We start from the raw sequence: 19,648 nt of genomic DNA on the forward strand, positions 1-19,648 counted from the left end.
TCTGCGTCACCCTGACTTGTTCCCTTTATTCATTCCCCCCACCCGCAGCACTTAATGTCTGTATCTGTAATGTATTTTTTATTTATTCATATTAATGTCCATCTCCCCCTCTAGACTGCAAGCTCACTGTGGGCAGGAAATGTGTCTTTGTATTGTTGTACTGTACTCTCCCAAGCGCTAAGTACAGTGCCATGCCCACAGTAAGTGCTCAATAAACACAATTAAATGAAGTAAGCATTCAGTAATTGTGATTGATCGATGGATTGAGCAATGGATTGAAGTCCCTTTCTCTTTCTTGACAGTAAGAGCTGTACCATCGGGATGGTGCTGCGATTGTGGAGCGACACAAAGATTCATCTTGATGGAGATGGGTGAGGAGCAGTACATGTTTTTCCTCCTCTTTTTCTTTAAATTCTCAGTCTGATTTATTATCATTATTACATTGCCACATCGTAAGTGCTTATTAAATACCATAATTATCATTATTATTATTATTATTATTATTCAGATGGGACCTAGAACCTGTCCCACATGGGGCTCACAGTCTAAGCTGGGAGGAAGAACAGGAATCGAATCCCCATTTTACAGATGACAGAACTGAGGGCTCAGAGTAGTAAAGCAACTTGCCCAGGGTCACCGAGCAGGCAAGTGGCAGAGTCAGGATTAGAACCCAGGCCCCCGATTCCCAACCCGTGTTCTTTTCACTAGGCTACACTGCCTCTATGCTATTGAGGCACTGCTTCTTTCTGCCCCCAGTGGGATTTCCAATTTAAGAATTAGTGTATTTTCTTTCTCCTTCTTAGTGGATTCAGTGTGAGCACAGCAGGAAGAATGCACATTTTCAAGCCAGTGTCTGTCCAAGCCATGTGGTAGGTAAAGCTTCATTTTGGTTTCTCCCCCCCACTCCTCCAATTTGCTAGTTGACAACAGAAATCAAAATTTCCTGTATAATGGTCTCAATCACGTGGGAGGGGGTGGTGCACGTGTGTGGGCTACACGTGCCTAATGTAGGTCTCCCATTGATAAGATTCAATCTGTAAAGTTCGAGATGAGAATATAATAGTTGTAGTGTTAGCTTACACTTACTATGTGTCAAGCACTGTACTTAGTGCTGGGGTAGGTACAAGATAATCAGATCCCACTTGGGGCTCACAGTCTGAGTAGGAGGAAGAACAGGAGAACTGAGGCACAGAGAAGTGAAGCGACTTGCCTAAGGTAACGCAGCAGATAAGTGGCAGAGCTGGGATTAGAACCCAGGTCCTCTGACTCCCAGCTTCCCCTAACTTATTTTTACATCTGTCTCCCTAGCTAGGTTATAAAATCCATGAAGGCAGGAATCGTGTCTACTAACTCCGTTGTACTCTCTCACGCTCTTAGTTCAGTGCTGCTCACACTGTGAGCACTTAATAAATACTACCGGCTTATTGACCGCTCAAATAAGTTAAGGCGTGGCACAAGGTCCACCTGGGCTGTTGCTCCACGCCGACGCTTAGAACAGTGCATGGCACATCACGTAATAAGTGCTCAATAAGTACCATTATTATTGTTATTATTATTATGTTAGATACTCTGCCTAAGATGCCATAGCAGAGACAAGAGCCATCTGTAATGTATTCATATTGATGTCTGTCTCCCCCTCTAGACTGAAAGCTTGTTGTGGGCAGGGAACGTATCTGTTTATTGTCTATTGCACTCTCCCAAGCCCTTGGTACAGTGGTGTGCACACAGTAAGCGCTCGATAAATACTGTTGATTGAACGAGTGAACAAATGAAAGTCCACGTTGTCGAGGAAAGGCTAAGGGGGCTCGGGGGAGCAGCCATCCGTCCCCCGGTGTCTCTTCTGGGGACCTGGTGTCCATCCCCAGTGTGTCCCCTCTCAGAGCTGCTTCACGGGCTTCTGGGTCACGAGGATGCGGGCCCCCGGATCGGACATCACACCTCGGAGGGCAGCGGGGGGCACTCGCAGGCTGAAGGGTTGCCGCCCCGAGCCTCCCGAGGGCAGCCAGAGCCACCCGCTGGTTCCGGAGATGCCGGGTGTCCCCACGACCTGATCCCGGCCCCTGGCACCGGGCCTCCTGGCAGGTCTGCCCTTCAGGTCCTGCACAAGGCTTGCGAGGTAGCCCGGAGGCACAACTACTTCCCCGGAGGGCTGGCGCTGATCTGGGCCACCTACTACGAGAGCTGTGTTGGCTCCGACCAGAGCTGCATCAACGAGTGGAACGCCATGCCCGACCTCGAGTCCACGCGCCCCGACTCCCCCGCCCTCTTCGTCGACAAGTAGGTGCCGAGCCTACCACCTGCTTTCCTTCCCTTCCGTCCCCTTCCCTTTCCCCTTTCCCTTCCCCTTCTCTTCCCTTGGAGCCAGATTGCATGGGGTCTCAGGGCTCTCCCTGAGCCCGGCCTGACCGGACTGCTTCCCTCTCTGACTTTCTTTTTTTTTTGCCTAACTCTAAGACCCACGGAAGGAGAGAGAACCGAACGCCTCATCAAAGCCAAACTCCGCAGCATCATGATGAGCCAGGACTTAGAGAATGTGACTTCGAAAGAGGCAAGTGTCTCATTGGATTTTTTTCTTCCTTTTCCCCTCTTGTCATCTGGGTCCTGTTGAGACCCCAAGCCTTCACCGACCAGAAACAAAGTAGTTGGGGGAGAGGGAGTTGGGTGTGTGTGTGAGAGAGAGAGAGAAAGAAAGAATGAGAGAGAGATGAAAATTCTAAGCCCCAGAGAACGTTGAGTAGAGACTTCTAGTAGCAGCCGCAGAGGCATTAAGGCTGGTGGCGGAGGGAGCGATAAAACGAGATTCGCGGCTGGGAATTCCTCACCTCAGAGTGGGCAGGGAACTTGGACGGCAGGCTTGCGCACGAGAGATTTGCTCTAACTTTGCTACTTAGTTTCATTTTGGCAGGTTTCTTCATCGGCCTTTTGGATTTCCAAAGATAGCTACAGGTTTTGTGTACTAATTAATCTGCTTTAAGTAGAAATACCTCAGGTGTGGAGATTGCACGTAGAGCTAAATCCCAAATGTCATCTGTGCCGTTAAATAGAAAGGTTCCCCAGGAATCAGGGGTATGGGGCAACCAGAATGTTAGTATTTATTGAACGCCTACTTGGGCCACTGCACTGTACTAAGTGCTGGGGGGATAGCAGAATTAAAAAGCAACACATTTCCTGCCCATAAAGAGCTTACAGTCCACTGGTGGAGACACCCATAAAAATACCTGCAAGATTAATCTTTGAGTCACGGGGGCTGGGCAGCTGTAGTCTATAAATTCAGGGCCTCAACAATCTCCAGTGGTTGCCTATCAACCTTTGTACCAAACAAAATCTCCTCACTTTTGGCTTCAAAGCTCTTCATCACCTTGCCCCTTCTTACCTTACCTCCCTTCTCTCCTTATCCATCCCAACCCGCACACTCCGCTCCTCTGGTGCCACTGACCTTCTCACTGTGTCTCGATCTCGCCTGTCCCGCCGTCGACCCCTGGCCCACGTCCTACCCCTGGCCTGGAACACACAGTCCCTCCCCAAATCCGCCAAACAAGCACTCTTCCCCTTTTCAAAGCCCTACTGAAGGTGCACCTCCTCGAAGAGGCCTTCCCAGACTAAGCCTCTTCTTCCTCAGCTCCCCCTCTCTTCTGCGACACCTCGACTGGCTTCCTTTGCTAGTCCTTCCCTCTCCCCACCCCATAACACTTATGTATAGATCTATAATTCTGTGTATATCGATGCCCGTTTAATTGTTTTGATGACTGTCCCCCCAACCTCAAGACTGTAGTCCCGTTGTGGGCAGGGATTGTCTCTCTTTAATTGCTGTACTATACTTTCCAAGTGCTTAGTGCAGTGCTCTACACGTAGTAAGCGCTCAGTAAATACGATTGAATAAATGAATGAATAAATTGTCCTCATCTTTGTCCTCCTTCAGATCCGGAATGAATTGGAGAAGCAGATGAATTGCAATTTAAAGGAATTCAAAGAATTCATAGACAATGAAATGCTGCTTATTCTGGGACAGATGGACAAGCCCTCACTTATCTTTGATCACCTTTACCTGGTAAGAGGGAGCACTTCACGTCACTTGTTCGGCTCAAGATCCATAAGCCCCAGAGGGTGGCGGGATGAGGGTGGGCAGAGCAGGCGAGGGGGACTGATGACTTGAAAGGAATGGGAATGAAGGGAATTCTTGTTGGCTCCTTCTGGCCACCGGCCGGCGAGGTTGCCCTCTAGCCAGAATGACTCAATCAGTCGTGTGTATTGGGTGCTTACCGTGGGCAGAGCACTTTACTGAGTGCTCAGGAGAGGAAAGTATAAAATATTACAGATACGTTCCTTGCCCGTAACGAGCTTACGGTCTAGAGGGACTCCTCGACTATGGAACCATCACCGCTGTGTTCTCAGACTTACAACCCTTCCTGGTCCCGGGCAGGGCCAGGACGAGGACTAGAGAAGCAGTGTGGCTTAGTGGATAGAGCAGACGCTGGGATTCAGAAGGACCTGGGTTCTAATCCTGGCTCTGCCACGTGTCTGCCGTGTGACTTCAGGCAAGTCATTTCAGTTTTCTGGGCCTGTTACCTCATCTGTTAAATGGGGATTAAGAGTGTCAGCCCTATGTGGGACAGGGACTGTGTCCAACCTAATTAACTTGTATCTACCCCAGAGCTTATAACAATGCTTGGCACATAGTAAGCAATTAAGAAGTATCATGATTATTATTAGGGCCATATTACCATCCTCCGCCAAGACTAGAGACAAGCCCGCCTCATGGGATGGACTGTCCCACATTCCCAAACAACGTGTAATCTACAGCCTGTAGCGCAAGCTGGACGTATTTGATAATAATTGTGGCAGTCGTTAAGTGCTTATTATGTACCACGCACTGTAATAAGCGTAGGGTAGGTACAAGGCGATTAGGTCCCACCTGAGTCTCACGGTCTAAGTAGGAGGGAGAACAGGGATTGAAGCCCCATTTTGCAGATGAGGGAACTGAGGCACAGAGAAGTGAAGTGACTTGCCCAAACTCTTACAGCAGGCCAGTGGAGCTGGCAGGATTAGAACGTAGGTCCTCTGATTCCCAGGCCCGGGCTCTTTCCGCTAGGCCAAGGATCTGTAACACACTTCAATCAAGGAACTGTTTTAAACCATTGATCGGCTTCTTCAAAGGTCAGCCTGTCCGGGGCTCAGAAGGACGGCAGCCTAAATAAATGCTTCGGTTTTGATCCCCTCGCTTAGAGGGTAAATCGTAGGTAATTAATTAATGAATAGAGGCTAATTAGGGGGGTGAAGAGTGAATGTAAACAGCGGGGACTCGGCAATCTCCCTCCACTGGAGGGCACTTAAAGCAAAGGGAAGTTTCCAGCCATCTCCGAGGTGGGATGGCTTTGAGGGATGGTTTGGTGTTTTGCGAAGTGTCACTTTTTCCATGAGAGATACTGAAGGAATTTTAGTGTTTGAGCCTGTTTTTCCCTCGCAAGCAAGTCAAACTTGGGTCGGTTTAGCCTCTGCTAGCTACTGCGAACCCCTTAGTGAATTCAAATGGATTAGGTCCGCCTATGTTCTAGAACCAAGAAGAGCATTAATGTATACTTTCTTTGGCATCTTCTGAGCCACAAGGTGGTTTATATTTGATGATGATAATAATTGTGGTATTTGTTAGGTGCTTATTATGTACCAAGTGAGATACGGGGTGATCAAGTCTGGCATCATCTGGCCCTAATGGGGCTCACAGTCTTGGAGAGAGAAAACGGATGTTTAATCTCCATTTTGTAAATGAGGAAACCGAGGCACAGAGAAGTTCTGTGACTTTCCCAAGGTCACACAGCAGGCAAGTGACTGAGGGAGAAGTAGAACCCCAGTCTCATGAATCCCAAACCCATGCTCTTTCCACCAGGCTCGTCCGTCAGTCAGTGGTATCTATTGAGCGCTTACTGTGTGCAGAGCACTGTGCTAAGCACTGGGGAGAGTACAATATAAAAATAAACAGACACATTCCCTTCCCACAATGAGCCATGCTGCTTTTTATGGGAACAAAGAGTCTTAGAGAATTTGATTAGTTTTCCCTGGAATTTCCTTTCTAGAGTTGGAATGCTTTCTTAGGTAGAATTTCGGGAAGGCAGATGGAAGGACCCGATAGATAGGATCCCATCCACATCCCTAGTGGATGAAGCTCGGGACTGGGAGTCAGGAGGACTTGGGTTCTAATCCTGACTCTGCCACTTGTCTGCTTTGTGACCTTGGCCAAGTCACTTAACTTCTCTGTGCCTCAGTTACCTCATCTGTAAAACGGTGATTAAGAGTGTGAGCCCCAGGTGGGATAGGGAATGTGTCCAACCTGATCAGTTTGTGTCAACCCCAATGCTTAGAACAGTGCTCCAGTGCTCTATCCACTAAGCCATGCTACTTCTCTATGTACAGATGTACTGATGAATAAATCAAAAAATCAATAAGGCAGTGACTCACTATATCAAAATATCCACCCGTGCCTAAATGTTGGAGGCAAGAAGAAAATTCACGAGCGCTCGGCGTAGCTGTTCGATTGAAACGACCAGGATATGAGGATTTAATCAGGGAGGGCTTCCTGGTGGAGGTGGGGTTTCGGGAGAGCTGCAGTCCAGTGGATTTGAAGGGAGAGGGAGGACTGGGCTGGAGGTAACTGGCTGTCCTTCCATCTGTCCGTCCGGAGTTCAGGAGTCGGTGTTGGACCTTATCGGGAGTTGTGTTTGTCATCTGTTTCCTAGGGTTCTGAGTGGAACGCTTCTAACCTGGAGGAGCTGCAAGGTTCGGGGTGAGTTTGGTCCGCGGCGTCCGTTGGCCTTGGCTTTGCTCTGCCATCGATAGCTAGGCCGAATAATCGTAGCGGTGGTATCTCGTTACACGCTTACTATGTGCCAAGCACTGTACTAATCACTGGGGAAGATAGGAGAGCATCAGGCCCCACCTGAGGATCAGTCTAAATAGTAGTAATAATAGTAATCGTGGGATCTGTAAAGCGCTTGCTATGTGCCAAGCTCTGTTCTAGACTGTGAGCCCACCGTTGGGCAGGGACCGTCTCTGTATGTTGCCGACTTGTACTTCCCAAGTGCTTAGTACAGTGCTCTGCACACAGTAAGCGCTCAATAAATACGATTGAATGAATGAATGTTCTACGCACTGAGGTAGATACAAGAGATGAGATCCCAGGTGGGGCTTGCAGTCGAAGTAATAATAGTCATAATAGTGGTATTTAAGCGTTTACTATGTGCCAAGCATTGTTCTAAGGGCTGGGGTAGTTTCATAATCATTAGTCCCACATGGAGCTCGCAGTCCAAGTAATAATAATAATTGTGGTATTAAGCGCTTACTGTGTGCCAGACATTGTTCTGAGCGCTGAAGAAAATACAAGGTCATCAAGTCCCACGAGGGGCTCACAGTGTAAATAGGATGGAGAACAGGGATTGAATCCCAATATTTCAGAGAGGGAACTGGGGCACCGAGAAGTTAAGTGACTTGTCCCCTCTAGGCTGTAAGCTGGTTGTGGGCTGGGAATGTGTCTGTTATATTGATATGTTGTATTCTCCCAAGCGCTTAGTATAGTGCTCTCCACACAATAGGCACTCCATAAATATGATTGATTTATTGGCCAAGGTCCCACAGCAGATAAGTAGTCGAGCCGGGATTAGAACCCATGTCCTCTGTCTCCCAGTCCCGTGCTCTTTCCACTAGACCACAGTGCATCTTTAATCATCAATCATCATCATCATCAATCGTATTTATTGAGCGCTTACTATGTGCAGAGCACTGTACTAAGCGCTTGGGAAGTACAAATTGGCAACATATAGAGACAGTCCCTACCCAACAGTGGGCTCACAGTCTAAAAGTAATCGTAATATAATAGTCTAATCATAATATAATAATCATAATGATAGTAGTCATGTCTATTCAGTGCTTTCTACGTGTCCAGCACAGTTCTAAGTGCTGGGTAAATGCCTAGCGATCAGATGGGACGCAGTCCCTGTCCCAAATGGGGCTCATCATCTAAGTAGGAGGGAGGACTAGTATTGAATCCCCATTTTCCAGATGAGGAAACCGAGACCGCCCCAAAGAAGTGAAGTGACTTGCCCGAGGTTCCCCCAGCAGGCAAGCAGCAGTGCCGCGATCACAGCCCCGGACCTCCGACTCCCAGGACCGGCCTTTTACCACTAGGTCATCCTCCATTCCCACCTTCTAGCTGTCTGCCTTGAATTGTATTTTTTTGCAGCACAAAGATCTCTCACTGTTGGAAGAAACAATTTGCATTAGTTTAAACAGATACGCTCCAAAATAACCTGACCTGAATAATTCATGAGGTTTACTCTCCTCGAAGGGTATTTTTGTGAGGGGGGCGGTGGGTGTGGGAGAAAATTTTGAAAACGAGCCAGAAGACCCAAAAGCCTCTCGGCACGGAGTGAAATTGCTTCATACCCTTTCCCTGCCCCTCTCCTCACGGTAGAGAAGCAGCGCAGCCTAGTTTGTATCTACCCCAGCACTTAAAACAGTGTTTGGCACACAGTAACAAGTACCATAATTAATATTATGGATTATTATTATTATTCCAAAGTCTGTGTTTGGGAACAGCGGTTTGGCCGTTTGGTACGCAAAACAGTTAGACATCTCTCCCTATTCCAGCCTCTTGTGTCAGACAGTTGACATCCGTTCACTTCGCCTTAGTGGAATGGTTTCGTGGTGCCTGGCACTAGATCTACAAGTTGGGTTTTTTTTGTGTTCTGTCATTACAGTGTTGACTACATCTTAAATGTAACTAGGGAAATAGATAACTTTTTTCCCGGCTTGTTTGCGTATCATAATATCAGAGTCTACGACGAAGAGACCACAGATCTCCTTGCCCACTGGAATGAAGCGTATCATTTCATCAATAAGGCCAAGTAAGTGATCCAGAAGCAAGGTGCATTATACAGTCAGACAGAAGCAGTGTGGGATAGGGATGATGATGGTATCTGTTAAGCGCTTTCTGTGTGCCAAGCACTTTTCTAAGCACGTGGGGAAATAGAAAGTAATCACGTTGTCCCACGTGGGGCTCATTGTCTTAATCCCCATTTTTACAGATGAGGTAACTGAGGCACAGAGAAGTGAAGTGACTTGCCGAAGGTCGTACAGCAGACAAGTGGCAGAGCCGGGACTAGAACCCAGGTCTTCTGACTCACAGGCCTGGGCTCTACCCACAAGGATACATATTTTTTTTTTTTTTTGTTTCCATTAGTTTATTTTAAATTGGGAATGGGAGACCTCGGTATAAAGAATTTGGCTTAGGTAGCTTGCAGAATTGGAGTAGGAAATTCAGCCACATCATTATCCGTAACACTATTTACTTAGCAGCTACTTTGTAGAGGCTGCTGCGATTATTCAGCCAATCAGCACTATACTAAGCGCTTGGGAGAGCCCAATGCAGTGAACTTGGTAGATGCGATCCCTGCCCTCAAGGAGTTTCCAATCCTGTGGCTTGCCCTCGGCAGGGTCCAGGTGTTTTACCGCCACCGACTTTGAGGTGGTATCTCAAATTACTAATTTTACTCAATTTTACCCAATTAATTTTACTCAATTTTACTCAATTAATTTTACTCAATCTCAATATTACTCTATTTATTTATTTATTTATTTATTTATTTGACTTGTACATATCTATCCTATTTATTTTATTTTGTTGGTATGTTTGGTTTTGTTCTCTGTCCCCCCCTTTTAGACTGTGAGCCCACTGTTGGGTAGGGACTGTCTCTATGTGTTGCCAATGTGTACTTCCCAAGCGCTTAGTACAGTGCTCTGCACATAGTAAGCGCTCAATAAATACGATTGATGATGATGATGATGATGATCTACCCACCATATCTATCAGGACCAGCCTAGCCCCCAACTTTGTTGTGTAGAGAAGCAGTGTGGTCTAGTGGATAGAGCAGGGGCCTGAGAGTCAGAAGGACCTGGGTTCTAATCCCGGTTCTGCCGCACGTCTCCCGTGTGACCTTTGGCAAGTCACTTCAGTTCTCTGGGCTTCAGTGACCTCATCTGGAAAATGGGGATTAAGACTGTAAGTCCTGTGTGGGATAGGGACTGTGTCCAACCTGATTAACTTGTATCTACCTCAGCGCTTAGGACAGTGTTTTGCACATAGTAAGCGCTTAGTAAATGCCGTCATTATCATTATTAATTAGAAGTAGTAGTATGAGTGTCAATTTTTGCAGCACTCGGAGGAGCACAATAGAAGCAAGGGATACAGTCTCAAACTCCCCATTCCTTGCTCTCCTTCTTCCCTCTCCTTCTTTTTTCTCTTCTTTTTTTTTTCCTCACCTCTCCGTATTGCAGACTCAATTCTGGCCTGAGCCGCGTCATAGCCCCACCCCGTTTTAAGATTTCAAAAAGTCCACGGAGCAGCCGTGCGCATCCGCGCGTAAACCCAACGTTTGCCGTTGGGTTGCGGCCTCCGCGGGGGGCGGAGGGAGGGGGCGGATGCGACCAAGACCCTCGAGAGAAGGAAGAGACTCTCTAATCCCGCTCGTCCCCGGTGGCAGGAAGAACCACTCCAAGTGCCTGGTGCATTGCAAGATGGGCGTCAGCCGGTCGGCGTCCACCGTGATCGCCTACGCCATGAAGGAGTTCGGCTGGCCCCTGGAGAGGGCCTACAGCCACGTCAAGGAGAAGCGCGGCATCGCCAGGCCCAACGCGGGCTTCATGCGGCAGCTTTCCGAGTACGAGGGCATCCTGGACGCCAGGTCGGTGCCTTTGGGGGCTGGGCTGGGTCTCCGGTCATCGGGTCCCCCGAGCTGGCCGGGCCGGCCTCCTGTCATCCCAACAGTGCAGAGCTCTGTACTAAGCGCTTGGGAGAACACAGTACAACAATAAACACTTAAGCCCCGCGAGTCAGCCGGACTAGGAGGGTTCACAGGGCTCAGCGGGCCGGCCTCTGGTCATCCCTTCGGTCAGTCGTATTTATTCAGCGCTGACTGTGTGCAGAGCACTGTACTAAGCGCTTGGGCAAGTAGCTTCACTTCTCTGGGCCTCAGTTACCTCATCTGTAAAATGGGGATGAAGACTGTGAGCCCCATAGGGGACAGGGACCGTGTCCAACCTGTCCCCTGTGGGGCTCACACTCTTAATCCCCATTTTTGCGAATGAGGCGGCGAGGGCCCAGAGAAGGGAAGTGACTTGCCCAAGATCACACAGCAGACAAGTGGCAGAGCTGGGATTAGAACCCAAGTCCTGCTGACTTCCTGGTGTGGGTGCTGATCTGTCTTGCTGTCCCTCTGACCCTGTCTCTCTGTCTCTCCTTTGTCCAGCAAACAGCGTCACAACAAGCTGTGGCAGCAGCAGGCCCACAGCCACCTCCCCACAGCGGGCCGGTTCCACCCCTCCGGGCCCGGCGACTTTCTGCTGGACAGCCTGGACGTTGACCTGGAGAGCTCCCTGGTGGGCTTGGGGGACCCCCAGGCCCCCAGAGGACGCCCCTTTCCCCCCTGCTTCCGCCGCCTCTCTGACCCCGGCGCCTGCAATGCGCTCTTCCATCTGGACGACCTGGAGAGAGATGCCCTCCTGGAGGAGGACGAGGAGGAGGAGGACGGGGCGGGACGGACCGCCTTGGTCTCAGAGCCCGCCGGTCCCCGGCTAGAGGACTCCGGCGAGGAGGAAGGGGAGAAGGGGGTCCCCACGGCCTTCGGAGAGGAGATGGAGAGAGACGAGGTCCCCGGGCCGCTGGGAGAGGCTAGCCGCCCCAACCTGGAGAACCTGAACAACAACAACAGCAAGAGGAGCTGCCCCGATGACTTTGAGGTGGGCGGAGCGTGGGCGGCCGGGAGGAGACCATTTTCGGAGCCGTCTCCCCCGCCCCCTGACGTGAGGGGCTCTGCCCCCGAAACCTGCACGCAGAGGCGCAGCTCGTGGGCCAGTGGGGAAGATGGTCAGCACCGAGAACGCCTCCACCCAACCCGGCCCCGTCGCCCGTCCCGATGTAATGAGAGTATTTGTTAAGTGCTGACTAGGTGTCAGGCATAGCCTAGTGGCAAGAGCCTGGGCTTGGGAGTCAGAGGACCTGGCTTCTAATCCCATCTCTGCCACCTGTCTGCCGTATGACCTTAGGCAAGTCAGTTCACTTCTCTGGGCCTCAGTCCCCTCAACTGTAAAATAGGGATGAAGACTGTGAGCCCCATGTGGGAGAGGGACTGTGTCCAACTGATTACCCTGATTATCCACCCCAGTGCTTGAAACAGTGCTTGGCACGTAATAAGCACTTAACAAATGCCATAATAATCATTATTATTATTATCATTATTTCATTCATTCATTCAATCGTATTTATTGAGCGCTTACTGCGTGCAGGGCACTGTACTAAGCGCTTGGGAAGTACAAGTTGGGAACATATGGAGACGGTCCCTACCCAGCGGTGAGCTCACAGTCTAGAAGGGGGAGACAGAGAACAAAACATATTAACAAAATAAAATAAATAGAATAAACATGTACAATTAAAATAAATAAATAAATAGAGTAATAGTAGTAGTATCAGTAGTAGTAGTAATTATTATTACTACTAAGTGCTGGGGTTTGTACAGGGTCATCAGGTCTCACGTAGGGCTCACAGTCTTCATCCCCATTTTACAGTTGAGGGGACTGAGGCCCAGAGAGAAGCAAAACGATTCACTCGAGGTCACCCAGCAGACAAGTGGCTGAGCTGGGACTAGAACCCAGGTCCTCTGACACCCAGGCCCGGGCTCTCTCCATTAGGCCACACTACTTCATCAACCCTAATCTATCCCATCCCCGTTTTATAGGTAAGGAGACGGGCCCAGAGAGAGGAAGTGGATCCCCTTGCAGGCCATTGGCAGAGCTGAAGGATGAGCTAGGTCTCCTATAATAATAATAATAGTAATAATGCAGACAACACTACTAATAACTATGGCATTGCTGGGGTAGATAGAGTGTAATCAGATTGGTCAAGTCCCTGTCCCACATGGGGCTTGCATTCTTAATCCCCATTTTAGAGATGAGGTAACTGAGGCACAGAGAAATGAAGGGATTTGCCCAAGATCACACAGCAGACAAGTGGCAGAGCTGGCATTAGAACCCACGGTCTCTGACTCCTGAGCTCGTGCTCTTGCCACTAGGCCATGCTGACTTCCATTCATTCATTCAATTGTATTTATTGAGTGCTTACTGTGTGCAGAGCACTGTACTAAGCGCTTGGGAAGTACATGTTGACTTCCTCCGTCCCCAACCCCCCTCAGTCTTGTGGCCTTTCCACTAGGCCACACTGCAAAAACACAATCCCCACGTTGTAGGAGAACTGGGTATTTTGAACCCCGGTACCCCAGGCGGGGAGTGGGGCGAGGAGGGAGGAGAGAAGGATCATAGCAAGTAAATGTCCTTCCCCTGCAAACCAGTTTCATTTGTTTCTGTCCTGCCGACCTAAGAGCGATACAAAGTGTAAAGTGCCAGGAAATCCTGCTGGAATTAGTCCATGGGTCTGGCTTGGGATTGTTTTGTTTGTTTTGTTTTTAGTGATGTTTTTTAAGCGCTTATTATGTGCCAGGAAATTGTACTAAGCCCTGGGGTAGATACAAGGTAATCAGTTGGACGCAGTCCATGTCCCACATGGAGCTCACAGTCTCAATCCCCATTTCGCAGATGAGGTAACTGAGGCCCAGAGAAGTGAAGCGACTTGCCCAAGGTCGCACAGCAGACAAGTGGTGGAATCGGGATTAGAACCCAGGTCTCCTGACTCCCAGGCCTGTGCCCGCTGAGGCTTGCAGAGGACAAAACGGGATTTGAATTTTCTGGGTTTGCTGGGAGCTCAGGCCCCCCCGCCCATAGCCCAAAGTCTACAATAATAATAATAATTATAATTATGGTATTAAGCACTTTGTACCAGGCACTGCACTAAGCAGTGGGGTGGAAACAAGTAAATGGGATTGGACCCAGTCCCTGTCCCACCTAGGGCTCATAGGCCTAATCCCCATTTTCCAGATGAGGTGACTGAGCCCCAGAGAAGTGGAGTGCTTGCCCAAGGTCACACAGAGGACAAGTGGCGAAGCCGGGTTTGAAAGAATCCTTGGTTCATCAACACTGATTTTTCTGTGGGCTGCGGGAAGGGGACAGAGGGCGATTTAGCCCTCAAACCTCTGGTTCCCGTGTCACCTGACTGCCCCTGCATCAGACCTAGGTTTTCCTGGTTTTCTTTACTGACCTGGTTGACTGTATCTGGAAGGCATCTCATAGCTGGGACAAAGGAAGGGAAAAAAGCAGCCGGGTCCGTCTTAGGAATCTCACACCCTGCTCGGAAGGTGTTCCCGACCAGCTTTACGGGCTCAGGTGGGGCAAGATGGGGCTGTGGACTTTGAGTTCAGTTCAGAAGACAAGCGGCATTGGCCCAGTGGAAGAAACACGGGCCTGGGACTCAGAGGACTTGAGTTCCAGTTCCGGCTCTGCTACTTGCCTGCCGTGTGACCTTGGTTAAGTCACTTAACTTCTCTGGGCCTCAAGTTTCTCATTGGACAGATGGGGATTGAATACTTGTTCTCCTTCCTTTTCAGACTGGGAGCCCCATGTGAGATGGGATTATATGCGACCTGATTATCTGAATCTACCCACAGTGTGCTCAGGGTACCACGCTTGGCACTTCATATGTGCTTAACAAATGCCACAGTGATAATAATAATTGGGACGAAAGAGTCCTGTCTCATTCATTTTGGCTTCCTAAAATCAAAAATCAGGATGGTTTTAATGGGAAGCAATTCAGAGTGATTCGACCCTTGGCTCCAGCCATGAAAAATGTCAAGCCTCTTTACAAGAGTTAGATCTGACAGTAGTAGTGGTAATGGTGTTTATTGAGCACCCACTGGAGACAATACACTGTACTAGATGCTTGGGAACATTTAACAGTAGTAGTAATGATATTTACTGAGCTCTTGGTGCAAATGTACGGTGTTAAGTGCTTGGGACAGTTCAATAATAGTCGTAGCAGTAATGGTATTTATTAAGCACCCTCTGGGTGCGAGGCAGTGAAGTAAGCGCTTGGGAAAGGATAACAGAAGCCCGAGACGTGTTCCCCGCCCACAAGGAGCTGACACTCATTCATTCATTCAGTCAGTCAGTCGTATTTATTGAGGGCTTACTGTGTGCAGAGCACTGTAGTAAGCGCTTGGAACGTACAAGTTGGCAACATATAGAGACGGTCCCTACCCAACAGTGGGCTCACAGTCTAGAAGGGGGAGACAGACGACAAAACAAAACATATTAACAGAATAAAATAAATAGAATAAATATGTACAAGTAAAATAGAGTAATAAATACATACAAACATATAGACATATATACAGGTGCTGTGGGGAAGGGAAGGAGGTAAGGCGGGGGGGATGGAGAGGGGGAGTAGAGGAAGAGGAAGGAAGGGGCTCAGTCTGGGAAGGCCTCCTGGAGGAGGTGAGCTCTCAGTAGGGCCTTGAAGGGAGGAAGAGAGCTAGCTTGGCGGATGTGGGGAGCGAGGGCATTCCAGGCCAGGGGGATGACGTGGGCCGGGGGTCGACGGCGGGACAGGCGAAAACGAGGCACGGTGAGATTAGCGGCAGAGGAGCGGGCTGGGCTGGAGAACGAGAGAAGGGAGGTGAGGTAGGAGGGGGCGAGGTGAGGGACAGCCTTAAAGCCGAGGGTGAGGAGTTTCTGCCTGAAACTCGGAAAGGAAAGGGGAGGCAGACATAAACTTGGTACACGGTTAGAGAGTTGACCAAGCCAGCCATCTGCTCAGAGAACCTAGCAGAAGTCAGGAGCTGCAGTCAAGTACCATCTCAGTTGGAAAGGGAAGCAGGGAATGCTTGTCTTCCTGGTCAGGTGAAAGAGATTAGGAAAAGTTTGGCCTGGGCAGTTGCCCTCCTGTTTCTGTACAGTTTAGCTCAAGCCCCAATGATCATGGGAAACTTGGCCTTGCTGTTAGGTGTGGCTTACAGAAGCGCCCTTCTATATTGTTGTCCTTGAGCAGGCCCTTGAGGGTTTGGGTTCCCTGTTGGTGAGGGAGCGGGGGCTTCCTCTCCTCATTAAGCCCCCCGGTCTCGGCCCCGTCTTGCCCCCCGTCCCCTAATCCCTTACTGGTTTGTTCTCTTATCTCAGAATGACGCCATATTTGGGATCCTGAGCAAAGTGAGGCCTTCCTACCAGTCCTGCGCCGACTGCATGTACTCTTCGGCCCGGACGACCTCCGAGGCCTTCGGGGAACCGCGGGAGAGCTTCGGGGCTCCCGCCATCTGTACCCAGCCACCCCTCCTGCCCCATCTCCCCCCGGCCCCGCCGAGCCGGGACCTCGGCCTCCGGGGCCCGCGGACTCTGGCCCGCCTGAACGCGAGCCCCCCATCCCCGGGACCTGATCCCGGTCGCTGGGAACCTCCAGAGAGGATCGAGGAGACGCCCAAGGGACCCCGGAGACTCCTGCCCAAGATCCTGCCTCTGGAGAAGAACTCTCAGCCGGCCAAGGGCCCACCCGGCCTGGAAGCGGCCTGGGAGGAGCCGCCGCCCCCCAAGAAGGATGTCAGACTGCCCAGAGACCCCCGGGTCCAGCTCTTCAGTCAGGAGCTGGCCAAGTCCAACTCCACCAGTTACCTGATGCAGCACCAGGAGTCCCTCATCCAGCTGCAGAAGGCAGGCCTCGTGCGCAAGCATACCAAAGAGCTGGAGCGCCTCAAAGGGACGCCGGCCGAGGCCGCGGCCCCCAGCGTGCCGGACCAGGGTTGCCCCTGGCCCCCGGGACTGGCCGGCACCCCCCCCGCAGGACGGGTCGCCTCAGAAACTCAACGCCCCGGCACGGGCAGATCTCTCGGGCAGCTTGACGAGAGACTTCCTGAAGACCATCTGCTCCACTCCGCCCTCCTCCTCCCGCAGCTCCAACCTGACCCGGAGCTCCAGCAGCGACAGCATCCACAGCGTGCATGGGAAGCCGGGTCTGGTGAAGCAACGGACCCAGGAGATCGAGACCCGCCTGCGGCTGGCCGGCCTGACGGTCTCCTCCCCGCTGAAGCGTTCCCACTCCCTGGCCAAGCTCGGGAGCCTCGACTTCTCCTCGGAGGACCTGGCCGGGGAAGCCGACGCGGCCGGCGGCCGGCGGGGCGAACCTTCCCTGTTGCCCGAGCCGCGACCCCTGGTCGGCCCGGCCTCGGGTCCGGTAAGCCCCCTGGGGAACCTCGAGAGCGCCCCGTGGCCCGGAAAGAGTTGACCCACATTTTCGTCTTCCTGGGCGTCACGGTTTTGCCCATCTCTCCCTCCCTTCCCTCTCCTCCTCTCCCATTCGCTTTGCACCCTTATCGGCACCCCAAACTCCAGCTTTATCCTCCAACAGAGCAATTACTTTTTGGGTTTTTGTTTTTCCTCCATCACGTGAAGGCCCCGAGGAGGGAAAGTAACGCACACAAGAATCACGAGGAAGCGCTGGTCGTTTGCATGGTCATGGGGATCTGGGAGCTGCCTATTGTTAATACAGAACACTCACCCCCACCCAGACTGTTTGCCAATAATGTAAGAAAATAAACATGCACATATGTGTGCATGTACATATGTATGCACATCAAAGAAACTCGGTTCCCGCTCCACCACGTGCACAGTAACAGTAGCAAAATCCAAGCATGAGATTTCCAACTTATCCAAACCCTTGTGGAAAAACTCTTGGAAAACAACGTCAATTCTACCTCTGTTATTGCTGAATTTTTTTTTTAACTGCGTTCATAATCGAGGCTGAATCCAGAGAGGAACGTTACATTGGCAAAGGCCTTCTCAAGTGTTATCCGTCTGGACCCAAAAGAGTATTAAGTTAGAATCTTTACTGCACTGAGTAAGACTAGTGAAGTCAAGTGAAGCCGTTTGGAATCGTCTCTAACAACCGCATCACACGGTACCGGGCGGATGGTGGAGTGTTTTTCCCTCCGTCGGTGAGGCGTTGGGTTTGGAACGGGGAAAAAGCCCGCCTTCTGACGTTTCGGCGAGTAACGATCGGACGATCGTGTTTCTGCCGTAAAATCTGTAACGTTGCTTGGCCCGAGACTGTGGGTGGTTCCTAATGGAGGCCTGGGATTTCGGCCACGGATCCCGACGCCGTCCTCTTTCAGATGTGGGGAGCCGGGGGCGAGGGGTGGGTGGGAGACTAGAGGGTCGAATGTAAGTTCCCCATGCTCCCTAATTCTGCAGTTTACAGCAGAAAACCCAGGCAGTAGTAGCTTCATGGAGGGAAGAGAGAGTTGCCCAGGTGCTCCGGATGTGTTTGTAGTTGGGCATTCACCCTCTGCAAGGAGAGGATTATTTTCTTCTCTTCTGTCTGCGTGCCAGGCTTGGGTTGTGGGAGCCATAGAGTTAGGGGAAGAGACCCAGAGAGCAGAGGGGAGCGGTGAGAGGAGACAGCTGAGAGGAATTCCCTCTGGAAACTGGGGTCATTCTGGTAGGATAAAGGAAATCCATCTGGACTCATCATGCCAAATAGTACAAGTAACCTTAAAAAAAAAATTTGCTTTTCCAAAGGATTCAAAGAGTTCGACTGTAAAAATGGAATGCCGTTAGCAGCCCTGCCGGAAAAAACATGGGGTTTAAAAGAGAACATCTCTCCTCACCACCCCGAGGTAAAGTTTGCTCCCCCGTTTGTTGTTCCCCACGACCTATCACCTTCTGAGCAGACCTTATGTAGTACTGAAAAGCAATATGGGGAAGACCCTGATCCTAATTTTTTCTAGAATTACTTCTCGTCTGCTACTGGCTTCTTGCTAGATCAACAAAAGTTCTGAAGCAAACTTCCATTGTTGAGGGGTTTTGGTTTTCTGACAACTGTCAGTCGATCATTTATTGAGCACTCACTCTGTGCAGAGCACTGTACTAAGCCCTTGGGAGAGTATAGTACAGCAGAGTTGGAAGACATGTTCCCTGCTCACAAGGAGCTTAAAGTCTAGAGGTTATTGGAAGTTTTCCCTTAAAGGCAATTATGGATCATTTTCTGAAAAACCTGGTGATGGGTAGATGGGAGGGGGATTCCAGCCCAAGAAAGGGAGAATTTTTTTTTTTAAAGGGCGGGGATGGTTGTTCAATACTTTTTCTTTTTCCCCCAAAGTAGATTTCATTTGGCAGGCGTTTTGGGGGTCAAAAATGATCTTTTAAAATTAGTGATAGACTTGTTAGTTCAAATGTGCTTGTGTTGCACACACATGAGTGAGCGCTAGTTGCTTTTGCAAACTTTAATTTTGAGAGCCATGAATCCACAAACGCTTTTAAAGAGAGAAAGAGATTGCTAATGGAAGTTTACTTTCTGCAAATGCCTCAGGACTTTTTCACATGAGCACTGCAAGGGACCCTGACACTGAAGTGTTCCCACAGACGTTCTAGATGGGGGCAAGGATCGCAGATTAGGCTCTTGATCTGTAGTCAAGGCAGAATACAGAAAGGAGGCAATTGCTGGCGTAATTTAAGGCACAGAAAACCATCAGGGTTATGACAGCTATAGGGAAGCAGACCATGTGTCTCAGTTTCCTGGATCATTGGTTCCATCCTGTATCGCTTTGATGGGCGTAAGAGAGAGGTCACAGATTTCCGGTCGGACTGATGACAGAATTTTACATAGGCCCCTTAGCCTATAACAGCCTTGCAACTTATGTTCTGCTTCTACTAGCCAGCCAAATTCCTGTGCCACCTT

General features: G+C 50.1%; 1 protein-coding gene across 1 annotated transcript in view; it reads left to right on the top strand.

The window, feature by feature from the left end:
- SSH1 (slingshot protein phosphatase 1) overlaps positions 1 to 17,289 on the top strand; it is a 40,780-nt gene extending 23,491 nt beyond the window's left edge. Inside the window, 11 exon segments of the mRNA XM_038762688.1 lie at positions 303 to 371; positions 804 to 869; positions 2,083 to 2,277; positions 2,455 to 2,548; positions 3,920 to 4,048; positions 6,729 to 6,775; positions 8,745 to 8,891; positions 10,527 to 10,727; positions 11,292 to 11,781; positions 16,102 to 16,746; positions 16,748 to 17,289. Of these exon segments, the coding sequence (XP_038618616.1) occupies positions 303 to 371; positions 804 to 869; positions 2,083 to 2,277; positions 2,455 to 2,548; positions 3,920 to 4,048; positions 6,729 to 6,775; positions 8,745 to 8,891; positions 10,527 to 10,727; positions 11,292 to 11,781; positions 16,102 to 16,746; positions 16,748 to 17,197 (2,533 nt within the window). The 3' untranslated portion in view covers positions 17,198 to 17,289.
- Positions 17,290 to 19,648: the final 2,359 nt, after the last annotated feature.

The sequence above is a fragment of the Tachyglossus aculeatus genome, chromosome 21 (genome assembly GCF_015852505.1).
Source record: "Tachyglossus aculeatus isolate mTacAcu1 chromosome 21, mTacAcu1.pri, whole genome shotgun sequence".
Taxonomy (NCBI): Eukaryota; Metazoa; Chordata; class Mammalia; order Monotremata; family Tachyglossidae; genus Tachyglossus; species Tachyglossus aculeatus.